Source organism: Carcharodon carcharias, chromosome 15, assembly GCF_017639515.1.
Source record: "Carcharodon carcharias isolate sCarCar2 chromosome 15, sCarCar2.pri, whole genome shotgun sequence".
Taxonomy (NCBI): Eukaryota; Metazoa; Chordata; class Chondrichthyes; order Lamniformes; family Lamnidae; genus Carcharodon; species Carcharodon carcharias.
This window is the reverse complement of record NC_054481.1, coordinates 2,126,050-2,148,445: the sequence shown is the minus strand read 5'-3', so window position 1 is coordinate 2,148,445 and position 22,396 is coordinate 2,126,050. Positions and strand designations below refer to the sequence as shown.

Sequence of the window (22,396 nt, the reverse complement as noted above, 5' to 3'; positions counted from 1 at the left end):
ATACTGAGGGATGGTGATTAGAGGAGTCTGGGGCATTTAATTTTGAGAGTTTGGTAGACTATTGCTTGACTAGCCTGTGGAACAACTCTTGTAACACTGGCGCCGATCCTCAGATGTTGATGAGGATTCAACAGGGCTGATTGTGCCTGTGTGTTCTGATTTGATGCCAAGGTTGCAGCTGAGTTGGTCCATCTGGTATTTTTTTTTTAGCTGTTTGGAACAACTGAGTGGTGAGCTAGAGTACTTTAGAGGCCAGTTAAGAGTCAATGACTTTGGTGTGGGATTTTAGTCATGTATATTCTAGACTGGGCAAGGAAGGCAGCTTCTCTTCCCTAAAGGACTGGGTTTTTGCAGCAACCCAACAACTTCGTCATCACTTTTACCAACACTCAACTTCTATTTAAGATTGTTTCCAAATTCTTGAACTGCCATGATGGGACTTAACATTGTATTCTCTGGAATATTTGTCCAGGCCTCTGAATTACTAATCTAGTAACATATCTATACACTACTGTATCCTGTTCCCATTGAACAATGTCATCCCACCAGTCATCTTCCTGTGACAAGGGCATGAATGCAAGTGCCTACTCCCAATTCTATTGATATTTCTGTGATTTTTAAAAAAGACCCAACCTGACTAGGTCCTGCACCAAATTCCTCTGCTGTCTGCCAGGTTATGTGATGATTTATTTTTTGCATCTTCACAATGGAGAAATTTCTGCGCTAGCATGATTGAGTTAAACATAACTCTTTTGTAACTTATACATGGAATCCTGATGAAGCAACTCATCATAAGAGTTGGCCTGACAATTTGAGTAGTAATTACATTTGTTTTTACCTTCTGCACACTTAGTTGTTTACCTAAATTATTTGTTATTGTTAATAATGCTGTTCCTTTTCTTTCATACAATTTTACTCCTACGGTTAGTTAGCAATTCAGAAGGAGTAATGATTGCAGCTGGTAAACAGACTTCCTTTGTTTTGCAGCTAATTTAGAAAGCTTGTCTTATTTTGTTTACAATTGTGTACTTGGATACGAAAAGCAAAACATTACGCGATGGGATTTTTTATAGTTACACTACCAGTGGTTGCCAACAAACATTAAACTTTATGCTCCACTTCCAGTGGACCCCCTGTAGTCTCTGTTTTGCTGAAGATGATGCTTTCATCTATAATTATTTTCAGTGGTTACTCTTTATTTTTAAAAAGGCTAAGATGTCAATTTTGTCTGATTTGAAGTTTAAAATATTTTTTAAATTCTCGGTTATTAACTGCTTTGTAATGTACTGAGAAAGTAATATACAATTTTGTCCAAAGTATTGGTACACTGCATATTTTATAAGTAAGGAGAACAGGTAATACATAAAAATCAATAATGTAAAATGTAATAATTTCAAAAACTTTTTTCTAAAGGTATGCAAAGTGCCAAGTACCACTGAATGTATGAAAGACCCTGTTACTCAACCACCAACAAAAAATGATCCAACAAATAACTTCACTACGATACAGCATACTGACCATTCTTCAGTTTCCCCAAGCTATTCGGAAAAGCCTGAGGACACAATTCTATCAACTCAGACATTATTGAATTTAAAGGATAAGGTTACTATTCAAGACTCTGAAAAGTCTGTTTATTCTTCTCAAATAAATGACCTTCCTAATGCCACTTGCAGTATCCAACCTGATAACGCTCTTTCAGTATGTGTGAGCCCTAAGGAAGAAGAGTCAAAAACTGATGTGATATCCCCTACAAAGGAATCTCCTGATCACTATGCAATGAGTCTTCAGAATCTGCTCAAAAAGTCAAGAGAATATGTTGAGCGAGAACAAAATCGGCGCAATAGTAAAAATGCTTCCAAGGAAGTTGCAAATGAAAGCCATTCAGATAAAGAAAATGAAGGTGTTAAAATCAATGACTGGGAAAGAGAAAGAAATAGAATTTCGAACAACACTTGGAATTCCAGTCCTGTGACAGTTGACGAATCAAGCAGTGCAAGGTCATTCTCACAGTCACAAGTTGCCTCTACAAGCAGTGAAAGCTTTGAATTGTATGATAAGACAGCAATTAGCATATCCACTTCAATTTTATGTAGTTCGTTAAAAGTAGACTTTCCAGCAAAGTCAATAAAAGGCCTATCTAGAGAATCTGATTCCGATGACGATTGGATAAACAGCACGGCAAATGAACATGAAAGCAGCTTGCTTAAGAGCTTAGTGGGATCCTATGCCAAACTGCCCAATCCTGAACCAAGCCGCAGCCCCAAAATGCACCAAAGACGACCCAGGCCATCGACCCATATTGTCATTAATAACCCAGTGAATGCTTATGAGCTAAGCCCAAAAGAAAAGTTCAAAGGGTTGCCTGGGACACATCAAGGTAAAAGAAATGTTAGTAATCTTGATATAAAGAGAGCAGTTCCAAATGAAGCTTTAATAGCAGGCCATCAAAAAGAAACTGAAAAAATTCCTGGGAAGCTGCAGGATATTCCAACATGTTTGGGAAGGGTAAATGACATTCCAACAACAAGTTGTTCACAGTTGTGTGCTGAACCTTCTGGGAAATCTGAAGTAAAAATGGTTGGACCCATAGTTGGTAATGAAGTTCAAGTGCCATTGAGGACCTTGATTCAGAAAGATTCATATGATTTGGAAAGGACATCTCCATTACTTATAAATAATCAGGAAATAATTCAGCCTTTAGAAGCCCAGGATGAATTTAATCTCAGTGGCCATAAGGCCAGCAGCCCTATTGAAAAGGCTAAACAAGGTTCACCCATTGAACTTAACAAATCCTATGATGTCAGACACCCATCTCCAGTGCTGCTGCAAACTCAAAATAGAAGGCAACAAACGGACTTCGCAATTATGCCTTCAGAAAGTGAGACGAGTCTACAAAGCAGCATAGAAGCTAAAGCCAAACGTAAGTTAGCTCTGGATACTTTAAGTGCCAAAGAAAACAAACGGTCCATTGCAGGCTCAAATGCTCAGGAGATCAGGTGGATTTGCGAGGAGAGACATCAGCGAGTTTCTGTTAGCAGGAGTGAAACTGAAGTGCCTTCAAAAAGCCATAATAATACTTCAGGTAAGAACAACTTTATCTTGAGGTATAGGGAGGGTTAAATTCTCTTTACTAACCATATCCTCTCTAAAGTTGTACCACTGTCAGACAGTCAGTACTATATAGTCCTGTGTTTTCCCTTGCTAAGATGCTAATGAAATCTAATAGTGATGTGTATATAACCTAGTTAACTTTTGTTAATTTGAGAGGTTTATGGGAACTTGTTAACTTAGTGCAGAATGCTTGAAGGTTTAAAAATGTATTCTCACTTTTGTTGCATAAGTAATTTTCTGTAAATTTCTGATGCTTAATGTTATGGGGAATTCAGCAAATGCATCATGAAAGATGAGTTAATTTAAAATACTTGTAAATTGTAGAGTGTCAGCATCTCAGTTTCTCCTGTAAGCAGATTTTTGTCCCTCGCAATTGAGAGTTTTCTCAGTGGCCTGGATTTTGCTCTACTATTAGCAAGCAGGCTATCAATGCTCACAGTCATTACAGGGTAAATCTGACAGCGCATTTGGCATCTGTACAGGTACAGTTAAACACTGAATCCAGAACTTACATGACATATCAAACTTCTCCATAGGTTGAGCTTTTAGAGATTTTTGTCTAGAAAAATGGCATAGAAATCACTTAATTGGTGTGAACTTGTGACACTTGCTCCACCAGTTCCACTTGAAAAGTCAGTGGAAAAAGTTGAGGCTGGTGCATGCAGGGGCAAGTGAGTTTTTAACAGTCCAATAACTAATAATTAGTGCTGAACAACCTCTGTCACCCTGAAAAATTAACTCAAGCGTGGAGCCTCATTTCCTCAGAAGAAAGTTAAATTGCAGAATTTTAAAAAATGATTTATTTTTTAGGTTTTCTGTTTTACTCTTTTATCCCATTTGTATGTTTCAAGATTTCTTTTGCTTACTGTACAATAGAATATGATTTGTGTTTCTTGTTTTGTTACTTCCTGGTTTGTAGTATGTGCCTCAGTGAGGATACTTTAATCTCACTAGTAGAAGAGCCTCACTGTTGCTTGAGCTACTTGGATGCCCCTTGTACAGGGCACCAAGCAGGATGAAGTGCCTGATGAGTAGAAATTCCTGCTGACCAGCCCTCAGAGTCTCTAGGCAGTTGTAGGTGAGGTGAATGGATAAAGCCATTCCTATGCTCTTGAGAACCAAATCCGGGTCAATATATACATGCACGATAGCGTAACCCTGGAGGTGTGGAAGTGAGTCCCCTTTATGAACTGGGAATCGTAATCCTTGAATGTGCTCTCCAGTGTGACTTCCCAAGCTTCTGTTAGGTAAAATTGATGAATGCTCTGGTGAGGTCAGGTCAGTGTAAAATCAAATAACTGGTTTATTTTAGATTATCTATTTGACAAAGCAGATCCACACAACTGCTACAATAATTACAACAAAACTCATTTTAATATTTGAATAGCAGGTTGAAATCTCACTTTTGGTTTCTTTTCTGATCAACCCCTCTGTTCTACTCTGACTGGCCATACCTTAATTCTTAGTTTAGCTCATTGGCCTTTCTCTCTAAATCTTTGTTGGCACTGATCTTGAACTCTGGCGGTGAGTGGGGGTGGGGGAAGGTGGGGAAACTGGAATTGAAAGCTAATCTCAATGGTGACCCTGAAATTATCATCAATCGTTGTAAAACCCCATCTGGTTCATTAAAGTCCTTTAAAGCTGCCATCCTTGCCTGTCTGGTGTACTCATGACCCCAGACCCACAGTAATGTTTTTGACTCTTAACTGCCCCTTGAAATGGCCAAGAAAGCACCTCAGTTCAAGGGCAGTTAGGGATGGCCAACAAATGCTGACACTGCCAGTGATGTCCACATCCCATTAAAGAATAAAAAAAAAGTTTCACTCAGTTTTGACTTTTGAGTGTAGAAGTTCGAAGCCCGTGGTTCCAACTTGTTCCTTGTTCGGGTGTTATCCAGCAGACCTGCCAGTTAAGCTGACTGTTTGTTTGATGGAGGCCCAGTGAGACTGACTTGCTGTATGTATACTTGAATTCACTTCCTCCCAACATCCTGCATGTGGATGCCCACGTGAAGCACCTGAAATGAAATAATTACTCCACTATCTTAAATACAAGGGTTGGTTCACCTAACTTGACAACACAATTCTCTTTACACCCACGCCATCCCTGCCACTCGCCAAATGTTTTCCTGCAAGATGAATCCCTTTGTGATTTCTTCTCTCCAAATGCACAACCTCACATTTATCTACATTGAGCTCCATTTTCCAATTATATGACCGTTTGGCAAGTTTATTCATGCCATCTTATGTTTTGAATTTCTAGAATTGTTGGAAGTGGGTAATGGTGTCACATAGGGTTCATTTCTGGGTCACTTCTGTTCACTATCGTATTGATTATTTGGCTTTAAGCCCAGAAGGAGTGGTAAAATTTGCAGATGACACCAAAATAGGAGGTTCAGTCAATTAGTTAGAAGGTCAAAAGAAGCTGCAAAGAAATCTGTCAGATAGGGTATAAGCTAAAAAGTGGCCAGTAACTTCAGTGTCCAATTATTCATATTTTGAATGGAAGTAGACTTGGTGCTGTAAAAGGGCTGAAAAATTTGTGGGTACAGCTTCACAGGTCATAAAAGCATCTCTGGTTTATACAGTTCTTAAAACCTAAAATTCCGTTAGTATTTTTATCAGGAGAGAGAAAAGCCAAGATTTAACAATACTTCTGTGTTTAGTGTTGGCCTGAACACAATAGGAGGCTTTAGAGAGCGTTTCACTAGGATGCTACTTGGTATAAGAGGAATTGCAAATAAAAATAAAAACCTAAAAATGGGTGCAGCACCAATTATGGGGACCAATTGTAGAAGTATTTCTAATTTTGAAAAGTTCAGATAGGGTAGGAAGAAGCAGAACTGGGATAAGTTTGAGATGTGATGGGTTTTGAGCAAAGAGTGGACGGAACAAGGACAAAGGGAAGGTCTATGATAGGGTGAAAGTCAAGAGAGATTGAACGACAGAAGAGTTAGTCATCCAGGGCCTGTTTAGTTAGAGGTGCATAGTGCTTGCCCCTTTCAAAGCGATCCCAGATGCTTGTAGAGGGCACCTTGCTGGAATGGATTTCTAATTTCTACAAGTTCCAGTGTAAAAGCCCATGCCTGCGTAAGTGCAGGAGAGCATGCCAGGAGCAGCACCAGGCGTACCTAAAAATGAGGTGTCAACCTGGTGAAGCTATAACACAGGACTACTTGGGTGCCAAACAGCATAAACAGCAAGTGATAGACAGAGTTAAGTGATCCCACAACCAACAGATCAGATCTAAGCTCTGCAGTCCTGCCACATCCAGTTGTGAATGGTGGTGGACAATTAAACAACTCACTGGAGGAGGAGCTTTCACAAACATCCCCATCCTTAATGATGGAGGAGCCCAGCACATCAGTGCAAAAGATAAGGCTGAAGCATTCGCAACAATCTTCAGCCAGAAGTGCCAAGTGGATGATCCATCTCTGCCTCCTCCGGAAGTCTCCAGCATCACAGATGTCAGTCTTCAGCCAATTCGATTCACTCCACGTGATATCGAGAAACAGTTGAAGGCACTGCATACTGCAAAGGCTATGGGGCATGACAGTATTCAGGCAATAATACTGAAGACTTGTGCTCCAGAACTTGCCGCGTTCCTAGCCAAGCTGTTCCAGTACAGCTACAACACTGGCATCTACCCGGCTATGTGGATAATTGCCCAGGTATGCCCTGTACACAAAAAGCAGGACAAATCCAACCCAGCCAATTACCACCCTATCTGTCTACTCTCCATCATCAGTAAAGTAATGGAAGGGGTCATCAACAGTGCTACCAAGCGGCATTTGCTTAGCAATAACCTGCTCACTGATGCCCAATTTGGCTTCCACCAGGGCCACTCAGTTCCTGACCACATTACAGCCTTGGTTCAAACATGGTCAAAAGAGCTGAGCTCCCAAGGTGAGGTGAGAGTGACTGCCCTTCACATCAAGGCAGCATTTGACTGAGTGTGGCATCAAGGAGCACAAGCGAAACTGGAGTCAATGGGAATCAGAGGGAAAACTCTCCTGATTGGAATCATACCTAGCACAAAGGAAGATGGTTGTGGTTGTTAGAGGTCAGCTCCAGGACATCACTGCAGGAGTTCTTCAGGGTAGTGTCCTCAGCCCAACCATCTTCAGCTGCTTCAACAATGACCTTCTTTCCATCATAAGGTCAGATGTGGGGATGTTCGCTGATGATTGCATAATGTTCAGCACCATTCGCAACTCCTCAGATACTGAAGCAATCCATGTCCAAATGCAGCAAGAACTGGACAATATCCAGGCTTAGGCTGACAAGTGGCAAGTAACATCCATGCCACACAAGTGTCAGGCAATGACCATCTCCAAGAAGATGACCATCGCCCCCTTGATGTTCAATAGCATTGCCTTCACTGATTCCCCCACTATCGACATCCTGGGGGTTTTCGTTGATCAGAAACTGAACTGGACTAGCCATACAAATACTGTGGCTACAAGAGCAGGTCAGAGGCTAGGAGTCCTGCGATGAGTAACTCACCCCCCTGAATACCCAAAGCCTGCCCACCATCTACAAGGCACAAGTCCGGAGTGTGATGGCATACTCCCCACTTGCCTGGATGAGTGCACCTCCCACAACACTCAAGCTCGACACCATCCAGGACAAAGCAGCCCGCTTGATTGGCACCACACCCACAAACATTCACTCCCTCCACCATCGCCGCACAGTAGTAGCAGTGTGTACTGTCTGCAGGAATTCACCAAAGCTTCTTAGACAGCACCTTCCAAACCCACGACCTCTGCCACCTAGAAAGCCAAAGGGAGCAGATAGATGGGAACACCATCACCTGGAAGTTCCCCTCCAAGTCACTCACCATCCTAACTTGGAAATATATTGCTGTTCCTTCACTGCCGCTGGGTCAAAATCCTGGAACTCCCTTCCTCACAGCACTGTGGGCGTACCTACACCACATGGACTGCAGCGGTTCAAGAAGGCAGCTCACCGACATCACCTTCTCAAGGGCATTTAGGGATGGGCAATAAATGCTGACCCAGCCAGCGAAACCCACATTTCATGAATGAATAAAAGTGTGATGAGTGCTGTTCGTTCACTCAGCAGGTCTAGCAGCATCTGTGGAGAGAAACAGTTAACATTTCACGTTGTACGACCGTCCTTCAAATCTCTGAAGGAGGGTCATACGGAATCGAAATGTTAACTCTGTTTCTTTCTCCACAGATGCTGCTGGACCTGCTGAGTTTTTCCAGCATTTTCTGTTTCTGTTTCAGATTTCCAGCATCTGCAATATTTTGCTTTTATCTTGCCATTCCTTCACTGTTGACTGCAAAATCTGGGTCTATTGGTATTTTTAGAAGAGGGCTAAGTCTAATTTTTGTTTCTGCTCCATTATTCAGATGAAGAGCTTATTACAAAGCAGATGATGGCATTTGTAGAAATGCGGAAGCAATTAGAAGAACAACACACCTTACAGCTTTCTATGCTGATTGCTGAACAAGAAAAGGAACAAGAGAAATTGCGAAGGGTAGGGAGAACTCTTAATACATTTTAGACTTTGAGTTTTGCCATCAAAATTTAATCCACAAAACATAATAAAATAAAATGACTACTGTTTAAATATAGCAAGTGGTGTTTTCATGTTAAATGCTAAGCAGCAGATGGGTAGCTCTTTGCACCGTTTCCAGTGTTAGAATGTTCTTGTATTACAGGAAGGACATTGTAACACTGGAAGAAGGTTGAAAGCTTTTTGTAGTATTGCAGTATTGTTGTACAGCATGTAACTGGCTACTACTCTACTGTAACCCTTTTATCTTTTCCCCTGCATTGTGTGTCTGTCTTTACAATTACTGAAATTCCCACAATTGTACTTCTTTAAAATTCCTTATTCCATTGTTTTACCAGATTGACACTTAATGAAGATTTGAATGTAATGATCACAAATAACAAGTAAAATGTAAATGTCTCAGGTTTTTGACTGAAGTTTGTTGGTATTGTTCCCTTTCCCCTACCGGTAAAAATTGGATCCGTCAGAAATGAGGGTGTGACTTCAGCATCCAGGTCTCGCCCATCATTTGTAAAGGTCCACGAAGTCTTCCCGACTCCTCTCAAATCTAGCCCAGGGTTTCATTTGAACAGTAAATAGGCTCATTGGACTCTTGATGTCTTTCCTCAAGCATAAAATAGGAATGAATGAATTTTTTTGTAAAAAAAAATATGCACTGGCCTACATGACCAATACTGGGAAAATGTTCCTTTACAGGTATACAATGGATGACAACTAGACTACTATGCACTGGTCCTGTGTCTTGCCAGAGGACGCTAGACCATTTTTACATTATATTTCTTATATTTTCATATTAATCTGTTAATTTTATATTATTTTATATTTATTTTATATTAATCTATTAGTTAATGATGGTATTAGTAAATTAGAGAGGAATATCCTAAGTTCAGGAAACCACGGTGTAGAAATGGTTTGGGTAAATATGAGAAATGATAAAGGCAAGAAATCACTTGGGTGAGTGGTGTACAGGCCCCCTAACAGTAACCAAACGGTAGGACGGAGAATAAAGGAAGAAATGATGCAAGCTTGTTAGAAAGGTACGGTGAGAATCATGGGGGATTTTAATCAGATGGGCAAAGGTAGCCCAGGTGAGGAATTCATAGATAAAAGCAAAATACTGCAGATGCTGCAAATCTGAAATAAAAACAAACTGCTGGAAAAACTCAGCAGATCTGAGAGCATCTGTGGACAGCATCTGTGGAGAGAGAAACACGAATTTGTAGAATGTTTTCAGGATAGTTTCTTAGAACAGCACATTCTGGAGCCAACCAGAGAGCAGGCTGTACAAGACCTGGTATTGTGCAACAATAGGATTAATTAATGACCTCATAATGAAGGCGCCCCCTAGGTAGCAGTGATCATAATATGAATGAATTTTACATTTAGCTTAAGGGAGAGAAGAGTGAATCCAAGACTAGTATTTTAAACTTAAATAAGGGCAATTATGAGAGCATGGAAGTGAACCGGCAAATTAGGTTAAGGGATAGGTCAATAGAGATGCATTGGCAGATATTTAAGGGGATATTTCAGAATACGCAGAATAGATAAATTCCACGAGAAAGAAATTCCAAGGGGAGGGCCCACCATCCATGGTTAACTAAAAATGTTCAAGATAGTATCAAACTTAAAGAAAAAGTATACAGTTGTGTTAAGATGGGTGGCAGGTCAGAAGATTGGACAGAATATAAAAAACATTAAAGAATTACCAAAAGATTGATAAGGAAGGTAAAATTAGAGCATGAGATAAAGCTAGCTAGAAATATAAAGATAGATACTAAGAGTCTCTATACATATTTAAAGAAGAGGAGTTAACAAAGTGAGAACTGGTCCTATAGAAAGTGAGCCTGGGGAATTAATAATGGAAAATAAGGTGATAACAGGTGTAGTGAACCAGTATTTTGCATCGGTCTTCATTATATAGGATACAAATAACATCCCAGGGATAGCTGTAAGTCAGGAAGTGGAAGGGAGGGAGGAACTCAGGGAAACTACAGTCACCAGGGAAGTGGCACTGAAAAAATTGTTGGAATTGCGGGCTGACAAGTCCCCAGGTCCTGATGGACTTCATCCTAGGGTCTTAAAAGAAGTGGCCTGTGAGGTATTTGATGCGTTGGTTTTAATTTTCCAAAGTTCTCTAGATTCGGGGAAGGTTCCATTACATTGAAAAATAGCAAATGTAAACCCCTTATTCAAAAATGGAGGGAGACAGAAAGCAAGAAACAACAGGCCAGTTAGCTTATTTGTCATTGGGAAAATGTTAGCTGTTATTAAAGACATTATAGCAGGGCAGTTCGAAAAATTCAGAGTAATCAGGCAGAGTCAACATGGTTTTGAGAGAGAAAAATCATGTTTAACCAACTAATTGGAGTTCTTTGAAGGAGTAACATGTGCTGTGGATAAAGGGGAGCCTGTAGATGTGCTGTACTTGGATTTCCAGAAGGCATTTGATAAGGTGCCACATCAAAGATTATTGTGAAAAGTAAAATCGCATGGTGTAGTGGGTAGCATATTGGCATGAATAGAAGATTGGCTAGCTAACAGGAAACCGAGAGTAGGCATAAATAGGTCTTTTTCTGGTTAGCAAGATATAACGAGTGCTGTGCCACAGGGATCAGTGCTGGGGCCTCAACTTTTTACAATTTACATAAATAACTTGGATGAAGGGATCAAAGGTATGGTTGCTAAATTTGCCAATGCACAAAGGTAGGATAGTAAAAGGTGAAGAGGACACAAGCAGGTTACAAAGTGACATTGATATGTTAAGTGAATGAGCAAAGATCTGGTAAATGGAGTATAAAGTGGGCAAATGTGCAATTGTTCATTTGTTCATTTTGGCAGGAAGAATAAAGAAAAAGCTTATTATCTAAATGGTGAGAGATTGCAGAGCTCTGAGATGCAGAGGGATCTGGGTGTCCTAATGCATGAATCACAAAAGGCTGGTATACAGGTACAGCAAGTAATTAGGAAAGCTAAAAGAATGTTATCACTTATTGTGAGGGGAATTGAATACCAAAGTAGGGAGGTTTTACGTCAGTTATACACGGCATTGGTGAGACCACATCGTGGGTACCGTATTGGTCTCCTTATTTAAGCAAGGATGTAAATGCATTGGATGCAGTTCAGTGAGGGTTTACCAGACTAATACCTGGAATGGGTGGGTTGTCTTATAAGGAAAGGTTGGACAGAGTACCGCTGGAGTTAGAAGAATAAAAGGCGACTTGATTGAAACATATAAGATCCTGAGGGGTCCTTAACAAGGTTGATGTGGAGAGGGTCTTTCCCTATGTGGGAGAATCTAGTACTAGGGGATCACTGTTTAAAAATAAGGGGTTGCCCATTTAGGTCAGAGATGAGGAGAAACTATTTCTGAGGTTTGAGAGTCTTTGGAACTCTTTCTCAAAAGATGGTGGTAGATTCTTGATAAGCAAAGGGGTAAAAGGTTATCAGGGGTAGGCAGGATTGTGGAGTTGAGGTTACATTCAGATCAGCCATGATCTCATTGAATGGGGGAGCAGGCTTGAATGGTTGAGTGGCCTACTCACCCGAATTTGTATGTTACTATTCAGTACCAATTAAAAATCTAGTTCATTATTTTCCGATTATGTTCTCCGGGGTTCCTCCAAGAGAGAGTTCCCAAATGCCATTCTTGGGGGTTCCTAGCTGTTCTAAGGTGTTGATGTGTTCCCCAGGCATCAGGATCACCCAGATTTGTTCATCCATAAAAATGAAGCCTGCAGGAAATTGCACAATTGAGGATCAGTCCTCTCGATGGACAGTTTGTGTAAATAGTTCAGACACTGATAACTTTTGGGGTACCTTAAGCTTGATGGGGAAGAACTTTCCAGGGCAGCCTCTTTACCCCTTTCCCTTCCCCACCCATGGACTGTGTCCATCCTGGATCTATACATTACCTCCCGTATCCTGGCCCTGTAACAGACTCAAGAAGGTTCTCCAACATTCCCCCCCCACCTCTACAATGTGTGGACAAAGATATGAAACCTGTAATTGAGGAGCTGTCCCTTGCTCTTGAAAAAGTGGTGGTGAACCGCTGCAGTCCATGTGGTATAGCCACACCCACAATGCTGTTGGGAAGGGAGTTTTGGGTTTTTGACCCAGTGACAGTGAACCATATGTTTCAAAGGTGCTACTGTTCTGTAAGTGTTACATATGTTCACATTTCCTTTTCAAAATCTATCATAAATGGGTTTGAATATGTACAGCTGTTTGTCGATGTTGATGCTAGGAAATGACCCTGCAGTACAAAGCAATCGAAAGGAATCACATTCTCCTTCATAAGGTGCTTTTTATCGTGTAAAATGGAGAGAATTTTTTTTTTAAGGCTTGGCATCAATGCTAGTAAAGAGCAAAATGCTAGTTTAAAGATAAGCAGCTGGAAATTTCCCACTGCGTCTTAGTGTTCCTCTGGCAAAGTTTAAAGATAACAAATGCCTCTTTTATTGAATTAGACCTTGATTTGTCTTGTAATTAATGTTGCAGGTTTCAAGATTGCCTTTTGTTGTTACTTGGGTCAAAAGGGTTAATCTGACCATCAATAACAAAATACTAATGGAAAGAGTGGGTACCGACCTGCTTTCATGCAGAGAGAAGTAATAGTGACTCACTTTTGCTATCTTTTGCAGAGAATAAAATTTGATGTAGTTGATTTTTAAAAATTTTTGCTTTTCAGGAAATAGAAGAGCAAGAAAGACTATTTAGAGAGCAAAGGAATTTTGTGATGGAATCATCTGAAAGTCGCTCGAGTAAAGAAACTTCTCTAGATTGGAGGCGAATAAATGAAAACTACCCCATGCTATCTCTGATCAATGGAGTGGATGGCCATCGACCCAGTATTTCTCCTAACACTGGTAATCAGAGTTTCAAGAGAATACTGCATTAAAACATTAAGCCACAGTAGGTTTTATTGTTGCTTGAATCTTAACAAACAATCTTTAAAAAGCCCTTGTCAATACTGAACTGAACTTTGAATTAGAGGAAGCTATTTTATTTAATTCAAATTATCTTGTTTTTTTAAGCACAAAATTATCACTTCGCTCTATTATATATATTGCTTAATTTAAAGTTACTGAATGTCAATTTTATTAGAGCAACAATGACTTCAGATTATCTGGTACCAACTATATGTTGGTTTTGTGTGAGTATCAGTATGGTATGGTTGTTTAATATATCAGTTTGGCTCACTTGGGAGCACTTTTCATCTGTGGGCCAGAAGACAATGTATTAAAGCTCCACTCCAGGACTTGAAAACATAAGCTAAGCTGATTCTTTAATGTAGTTTGGAGAGAATGCTATGTCGTTGGAGGTATCCTCTTTCAGATGAGACAGTAAAGCAATGCCCAATCCACTTATTCAGATAAACAAATGGTTGTTTGGCAGTACAGAACTTGAGTGTTGCTGAAAAAAGAGACATGTTGAAGCTTTTCATTTTAAACTCAGCATTCTTTGCAAAGAATACTAATATAGGGGAAAACAATATTTTATGTGAAGAGTGTGCTGATTGGCAAGTAGACTCTGGTAGAGACATTGTCCTGGGGAAAGCACCAGTTGATGGTGACTGATTGTTAACTGCCTGCATATTGTTTGAAATTTAAACCAGGCAGCTTGACCCTGATTAGTCAAGACATTGCCCTGAAGAATGAGTCAGCAAATGGCTGGTATTCTTGCTAAGTGTCCTGATGAGTGCAAGACCATAAGCTTCGACATATCTCTTTTTTTCAGTGAAACGTAAAGACCTTATGGCAGCAGGTAAAGAAAATACTGGTATTTTTCTAGTTCGTTGGTCAAATTTATCCTTTAACCTGCTTTGGTGGTGTTTTTTAACAAGTCATTTATCTCATTTACTCTTTGTGGGATTTTGCTATGTGCAGATTAGCTGCTGTTTATTTACAAAACAAGAATGACTGCAATTTATTTTTTGGAAGTAATTCCTTGACAATGAAGCACTTTGGGACATATTGAGAACATGGAAGATGCTATATAAAAGCATCTTCTTTCTTTCAAACAAAGTTCGAATATGTGAAACCTGATATTTGTTTAACGTAATTTCTGAAAGATAGACATTTTCAATCCTTCATAAGGCAAATTTCCAAAGCATTCAAACTATTCTAAACCAAGTATCTATTATATGTAACATGAGCTATTATGAATATAATAGAATAAAGCTGGAGAGAATCAATAGGTACAGCTATTGTGGAACAACAGTTAATGAGAGTTGAAGTGTTATAGTCAATTCAATCATCTTCTCGGTCTGTCTTTCCCATCCTGTCCACCGCAATGCATTTATCTGTATTTAGTGCAAAGGCTTCTGTTGGCTTAGATAAAGATTGTTGGTAAATGACTTGGATGTTTTGATACTCTTCCATGGGCTGGGAACATTACTGACAATGCCAGCATTTGTTGCACACCCCTTATGATACTGAACTTTGGAAAAAAAAACATATTTACCCCAAGCTACATTATGAAATCCCTTGATAGATTGGCTGAATGTTTGGTTACATAGTCTTTGAGAAATGTGCTGCAAATACAGAAAAGACTGTATACTGTGACATGGTGGCTGTTTGGTTTTTTTACATTTCCCCAATACTTTGGAATTGCATTGTGTGCCAACTTTCTTTTCCAGCATTTACCAGTAATTCGGCTAGTGCTGAATCTTCTTTCAGTCGATGGAGAGCTGGGGATGAAGAAGTACATGAGATGCAGTCTTCCTGTTTCCTTAGGCCACGGAGTAGAAGGTCACAGGTGAGATAGTATTAAATAATTCATTGTGATCTATTCGCATTCCTAGACTGCAGAAGTAGTGTGCTGGAATATTCAATATGCTTATTATATATTTGTTTTTCTTCGAATCTAGAGTTGGTCTTTTGCCTGTAGTTTATAGTCATGCCTCTTGTATATTGTTTGATGTATGAATGCTCCAATTTCAGTTTTAAAATCTACGTGGAATTAAATGCAGATGCTGTATTGAACATTGGCTCAATCTCACATGAAATGGGACTCAAATCAGCACTTCAGCATCGGTAAAGCTTTTCTGTGGCCTTTTTGACCAGCATTTCACACTGGACGGAAGCCAGGAAGGCCAAGACCAGAAGTGGAGCTCTCTGGCTAATCAGTACATATCGGGGAGGCAGTGACATAATGGTATTGTCACTGGATTAGTAATCCAGAGACCCAGGGTAATGCTCTTAATTCTCTGGGGACCTGAGTTCAAATCTCACCACAGCAATCAATAAAAATCTGGAATTAAAAGTCTAATATGACCATGAAACCATTGTCGATTGTCATAAAAATCCATCTGATTCACTAATGTCCATTTTAGTGGAGGAAATCTGCCATCCTTACTTGGTCTGACCTACATGTGACTCCACAGCAATGTGGTTGACTTTTAAATGCCCTCTGAAATGGCCTAGCCAGCCACTCAGTGGTATCAATAAGAAATGAAGCTAGACCAAACACCTGACCTACCTACCTAATCCCATTTACCAGCACTTGGTCCAGGTGCTGGAACTGACAACGGCAGACTCAGCTCTGCCGACCCTGTAAAGTCCTCCCTACAAACATCTAGGGGCTTGTACCAAAATTGGGAGAGCTGTCTCTCGGACAAGTCAAGCAACAGCCTGACATAGTCATGCTCACGGAATCATACCTTACAGATAATGTCCTAGACGCCACCATCATCATCCCTGGATATGTCCTGTCCTACCGACAGGACAGGCCCAGCAGAGGTGGCAGCACAGTGGTATACAGTCGGGATGGGGTTGCCCTGGGAGTCCTTAAGATTGACTCCAGCCCCCATGAAGTCTCGTGGCATCAGGTCAAACATAGGCAAAGGAAATGACTATTAGGCTATTGGCCAAGTGCTGGTAAATGGAATTAGGTAGGTAGGTCAGGTGTTTCTCACGTGTCGGTGCAGACTCGATGGGCTAAAGGGCCTCTTCTGAAACCAACTGCTGATTAGCACATACCGCCTCCCCTCAACTGATGAATCAGTGCTCCTCCATGTTGAACACCGCTTGAAAGAAGCACTGAGAATGACAAGGGTGCAGAATGTATTCTGAGTGGGGGAGTTCAGTGCCATCAAGAGTGGCTTGGTAGCACGACTACAGATTGAGCTGGCTGAGCCCTAATTTACATAGTTGCTAGGCTAGCTGTGTGGCAGGTGGTGAGGGAAAAACATATTTGACTTTATCTTCACTGACCTGCCTGCTGCAGATGCATTGTCCGTGATAGTATCGGTAGGGGTGACCACCGCACAGCCCTTGTGGAGATTAAGTAACATTTTCACATTGCGGATACCCTCCATCATGTTGTGTGGCACTGCCATTGTGTGAAATGGGATAGATTTTGAACAGATCTAGCAAGCCGAGACTGGGCATCCATGAAGAGCTGTGGGCTGCCACCATCAGCAGCAGAGTTGTACTCGAACACATTCTGTAACCTCATGGCCTGGCATATCCCCCTCTCTACCATTACCATCAAGCCAGGGGATCAACCCTGGTTCAATGAAGAGTGCAGGAGGGCATGCTAGGAGCAGCACCAGGCATACCTAAAAATGAGGTGTCAACCTGGTGAAGCTACAACGCAGGACTCTTTGCATGTCAAACAGCGAAAAGCAGCCTGCAATAGACTGAGCTAAGTGATCCCACAACAATGGATCAGACATAAGCTCTGTAGTCCAGCCACATCTAGTTGTGAATGGTTGTGGACAATTAAACAAATCACTGGAGGAGGAGGCTCCCCAAATGTCCCCATATGCAACAGTCTTCAGCCAGATGTGCCAAGTAAATGATCCATCTCGGCCTCCTCTGGAGCTCCCCAGCATCACAGACAATTTGATTCACTCCATGTGATATCATGAAATAGCCCTAGGCACTGGATAATGCAAAGGCTTCAGGCCCTGACAACATTCTGGAATAGCACTGAAGACTTATGGGGAGGCGATGACGCAATGGAATTGTCATTGGATTAGTAATCCAGAGACCCAGGGTAAATGCTGTGGGTTCAAATCCCTCCACGGCAGATGGTAGAATTTGAATTCAGTAAAAATCTGGATGAAACCATTGTCAATCTGGTTCACTAATGCCCCTTGGGGAAGGAAATCTACCGCTCTTACCTGGTCTGGCCTACATGTGACTCCAGACCCACCGCAATGGCCTAGCAAGCCACTCAGTTGTATCAAAACTGCTAAAAAGTCACAAAAAGGAAATGAAACTGGACGGGCCACCCGGCATCGACCTAAACACCGGAAACGACAACGGCAAACTCAGCCCTGCCGACCCTGCAAAATCCTTCTTACTAACATCTGGGGGCCAGTGCAAAATCCTGGAACTCCCTTCCTAACAGCACTGTCGGTGTGCCTACGCCACATGGACTGCCGTGGTTCAAGAACCACCTCAAGAGCAACTAGGGATGGGCAATAAATGCTGGCTCAGCCAGCAAAGCCCACATCCTCTGAATGAATTTTTAAAAATCTTGTGCTCCAGAACTTGCTGCACCTTCCATAGCCTCATAGATGTTTACAGCACAGAAGGAGGCCATTCTGCCCATCATGTCCACACCGGTCAACAAAGATCTGACTACACCAATTGTATTTTCCAGCACTTGGCCCATAGCCCTGGAGGCTGAGGCTATGACTATGTTTCCTGTTCAGATGCAAGCTTTCCAACTTATACAGGTCCCACCTCCCCCAGAAAGGGTCCCAATGCCCCGGGAATTTAAAGCACTCCCTCCTGCACCATCTCTCCAGCCACGGATTGATCTGCTCTATCCTTCTGTTTCTATACTCACTTCTGTGTGGCACTGGGAGTAATCTGGAGATTACTACCTTTTTGAAGTGCTGCTTTTCACTTTCCTACCTAACTCCTGAAAGTCTGCTTGCAGGACCTCATTTCTTTTTCTTCCTATGTCATTGGTCCCAACATGGACCACGACCTCTGGCTGTTCATGCTCCCCCTTCAGAATGCCCTGCGGCCATTCCGTGACACCCTTGACCCTGGTACCTGGGAGGCAACACACCATCCTGGAGTCACGTCTATGGCCGCAGAAGTGCCTGTCTACTCCCCTCACTAACGAATCCCCTACCACTGTTACCCTTCCACATGTCTTCCTCCCCACTTCTGAGCAGCTGGATCACCCACAGTGCCATGGACTTGGCTCTGATTGGCCTCCATAGAGGAGCCGTCACTCTCTCCATTTTCCAAGGTCGAAAAACGGTTTGCGAGCGAGATGCACTCAGGGGATTCCCTCACTACCTGCCTGGTCCCCTTCTTCTGTCTGGCGGTCACCCATTCCCTCTCTACTTGCATTACCTTAAGCTGCGGGGTGACCACTTCCTGAATCGTGCTATCCACGAGCCCCTCAGCCTCATGAACGCACCGCAGTGCCCCCAGCTGCCGCTCAAGCTGCAAAACCCAGAGCTCGAGTTGCTCCAGTCAGAGGCACCTCCTGCACACATGGTCATCCAGACTGTCAGGAGCAATTAGGATTTCCCACATAGCGCAGGATGTGCAAATCACGGGACTGAGCTCTCTGAACATATCTTAACTAAATAGAATATGAACCCTTGCTTTTATTTTACCTTTACTTCTACTTGAGTATAGACTAAATGCTAGATTCTCTAAATAGACTAGATCCTCTAGGTGCTGCTGACTGTCCCAGGGTCCTCCTCTCACTCTCTCCTGTAGGTGCTGCTGACTGTCCCAGGGTCCTCCTCTCACACTCTCCTCTAGGTGCTGCTGACTGTCCCAGGGTCCTCCTCTCACACTCTCCTCTAGGTGCTGCTGACAGCCTGTCCCAGGGTCCTCCTCTCACACTCTCCTCTAGGTGCTGCTGACTGTCTGTCCCAGGGTCCTCCTCTCACACTCTCCTCTAGGTGCTGCTGACAGCCTGTCCCAGGGTCCTCCTCTCACACTCTCCTCTAGGTGCTGCTGACTGTCCCAGGGTCCTCCTCTCACACTCTCCTCTAGGTGCTGCTGACTGTCCCAGGGCCCTCCTCTCACACTCTCCTCTAGGTGCTGCTGACTGTCCCAGGGTCCTCCTCTCACACTCTCCTCTAGGTGCTGCTGACTGTCCCAGGGTCCTCCTCTCACACTCTCCTCTAGGTGCTGCTGACAGCCTGTCCCAGGGTCCTCCTCTCACACTCTCCTCTAGATGCTGCTGCCTGTCCCAGGGCCCTCCTCTCACACTCTCCTCTAGGTGCTGCTGACTGTCCCAGGGTCCTCCTCTCACACTCTCCTCTAGGTGCTGACTGCCTGTCCCAGAGTCCTCCTCTCACACTCTCCTCTAGGTGCTGCTGACTGTCTGTCCCAGGGTCCTCCTCTCACACTCTCCTCTAGGTGCTGCTGACTGCCTGTCCCAGGGTCCTCCTCTCACACTCTCCTCTAGGTGCTGCTGACTGACTGTCCCAGGGTCCTCCTCTCACACTCTCCTCTAGGTGCTGCTGACTGACTGAACCAGGGTCCTCCTCTCACTCTCTCCTCTAGGTGCTGCCAACTGTCCCAGGGTCCTCCTCTCACTCTCTCCTCTAGGTGCTGACTGTCTGTCCCAGAGTCCTCCTCTCACACTCTCCTCTAGGTGCTGCTGACTGCCTGTCCCAGGGTCCTCCTCTCACACTCTCCTCTAGGTGCTGCCGACTGTCCCAGGGTCCTCCTCTCACACTCTCCTCTAGGTGCTGCTGACTGCCTGTCCCAGGGTCCTCCTCTCGCACTCTCCAGATGTACTGGAGCAGCCAAGCTGTTCCAGTGCAGCTACAACACTGGCATCTACCTGGCAATGTGGAAAATTGCCCAAGAATGTCCTGTACACACAAAACAGGACAAATCCAACCCTGCCAATTACCACTCCATCAGTCTACTCTCGACCATCAGTAGAATGATAGAAGGGGTCATCAACAGCAGCACTTGTTGAACAATAACCAGCTCAATGACGCTCAGTTTGTGATCCACTGTGGTCACTCACCACCTGACCTCATTACAGCTTTGGTTCAAACATGAACAAAAGAGCTGAACTCTGGAGGTGAGGTGAGAGTGACTGCCCTTGAGTGAGGCATAAAGGAACCCAAGCAAAACTGGAATCAATTGGAATTGGGCGGGTGGTAGCGGGGGTAAAACTGTCCGCTGGTTGGAGCCATACCTAACGCAAAGGAAGGTGGTTGTGATTGTTGGAGGTCAGTCATCTCAGTTCCAGGATATCACTGCAGGAGTTCCTCAGGGTGGTGTTCTTGGCCCAGCCATCTTCAGCTGCTTCATCAATGACCTTCCTTCCATCATAAGGTCAGAAGTGAGGATGTTCACTGATGATTGCACGATGTTCAGCACTATTTGCAACTCCTCAGATACTGGAGCAGTCCATATCCAATTGCAGCAGGACTGGACAATATCTAGGCTTGGGCTGACAAGTGACATTCATGCCACACAAGTGCCAGGCAATGACCATCTCCAACAAGAAGGAACCTAACCATTACCCCTTGATGTTCAATGGCATTACCATCATCGAATGCCCCACTATCAACATCCTGGCGGTTACTATTGAGCAGAAACTGAACCATATAAATACTGTGGCGATGAGCAGGTCAGAGGCTAGGAATTGTGTGACTGGTAACTCACCACCTTATTCCCCAAAGCCTGCCCACTATCTACAAATCACAAGTCAAGAGTGTGATGAAATACTCTCCACTTGCTTGGATGAGTGCAGCTCCAACAACACTCAAGCTTGACACCATCCAGGACAAAGCAGCCCACTTGATTGGCACCACATCCACAAACATTCACTCCCTCCACCACTGCCGCACAGTAGCAGCAGTGTGTACCATCTACAAGATGCACTGCATCAACTCACCAAGGCTCCTTCAACAGCTTCCAAACCTACGACTGCTACCATCTAGAAGGACAAGGGCAGCTGCCAAAAAGGCACATCACCACCTGCAAGTTCCCTTCCAAGCCATTCACCATCCTGACTTGGAAATATATCGTCATTCCTTCGCTCTCACTGGGCTAAAATCCTGGATCTCCCTCCCTAACAGCACTGTGGGTGTACCTACACTACATAGATTGCAGCGGTTCAAGAAGCAAGCTGACCAGCACCACCTCGAGGGCAATTAAATGCTGACCTGGCCAGCAATGCCCACATCAGTGTTCCTTGACCAGAATTTTACGGAGCTTGAGTAGGCATGTGCCCGACCCAAACTCATGAGAAGGTGTCAGGTGCGAGCCCCTGCCGACAATTAAAAGGGCAATTAAGCCCATTAAACGTGCAATTATTGCAAACTTTACATGGCCATGCACATTTATGCTTGGCGTGTGGGCCAATCGGCCAAGCAGCATTCAAGGTTTACACCATTCTCGATCCAGGGCAGGATAAAGGCCCGAATATGCTTGAGTTTTGATGATTCGTGGGTACTGCTGTCAGTTGTTCATTGTGTCATTATAGATAGTTTGGGGCATTTTTTGTGTGCTGATCTCACTCCAATAATTCTGGAGCTCCCTGAGACATCTTTGCAACAGTTGTCAGCCGTCAAGGACCTCATGTGACACCGTCCATCCACACCCTCACTTTCTAAGCCCCTGACTCTCTTCCCTACCACTCTTCTGTCTCTCTCTCTCTCTCTCTCTCAGGCCTGTATTAACGGTGGATTTGATCTGTATGGTTACAGAGGGTTTCACTGAGACTGAAGAGTGTGGATAAGCAGGAACTCGTGCTTTTTTTATTCGTTGTTAAAGATGGATTTTAA

The 22,396-nt window shown here is 43.0% G+C and overlaps 1 protein-coding gene across 3 annotated transcripts in view; it reads left to right on the top strand.

Moving 5' to 3' along the window:
- LOC121288099 (centriolar coiled-coil protein of 110 kDa-like) overlaps positions 1 to 22,396 on the top strand; it is a 64,065-nt gene that overhangs the window by 26,856 nt on the left and 14,813 nt on the right. For all 3 annotated transcript variants that reach the window (XM_041206421.1, XM_041206420.1, XM_041206422.1), the window contains 4 exons: positions 1,414 to 3,082; positions 8,489 to 8,616; positions 13,343 to 13,520; positions 15,293 to 15,411. In XM_041206421.1, coding sequence (XP_041062355.1) covers positions 1,414 to 3,082; positions 8,489 to 8,616; positions 13,343 to 13,520; positions 15,293 to 15,411 — 2,094 coding nt within the window. The remainder of the gene's footprint in view (positions 1 to 1,413; positions 3,083 to 8,488; positions 8,617 to 13,342; positions 13,521 to 15,292; positions 15,412 to 22,396) is intronic.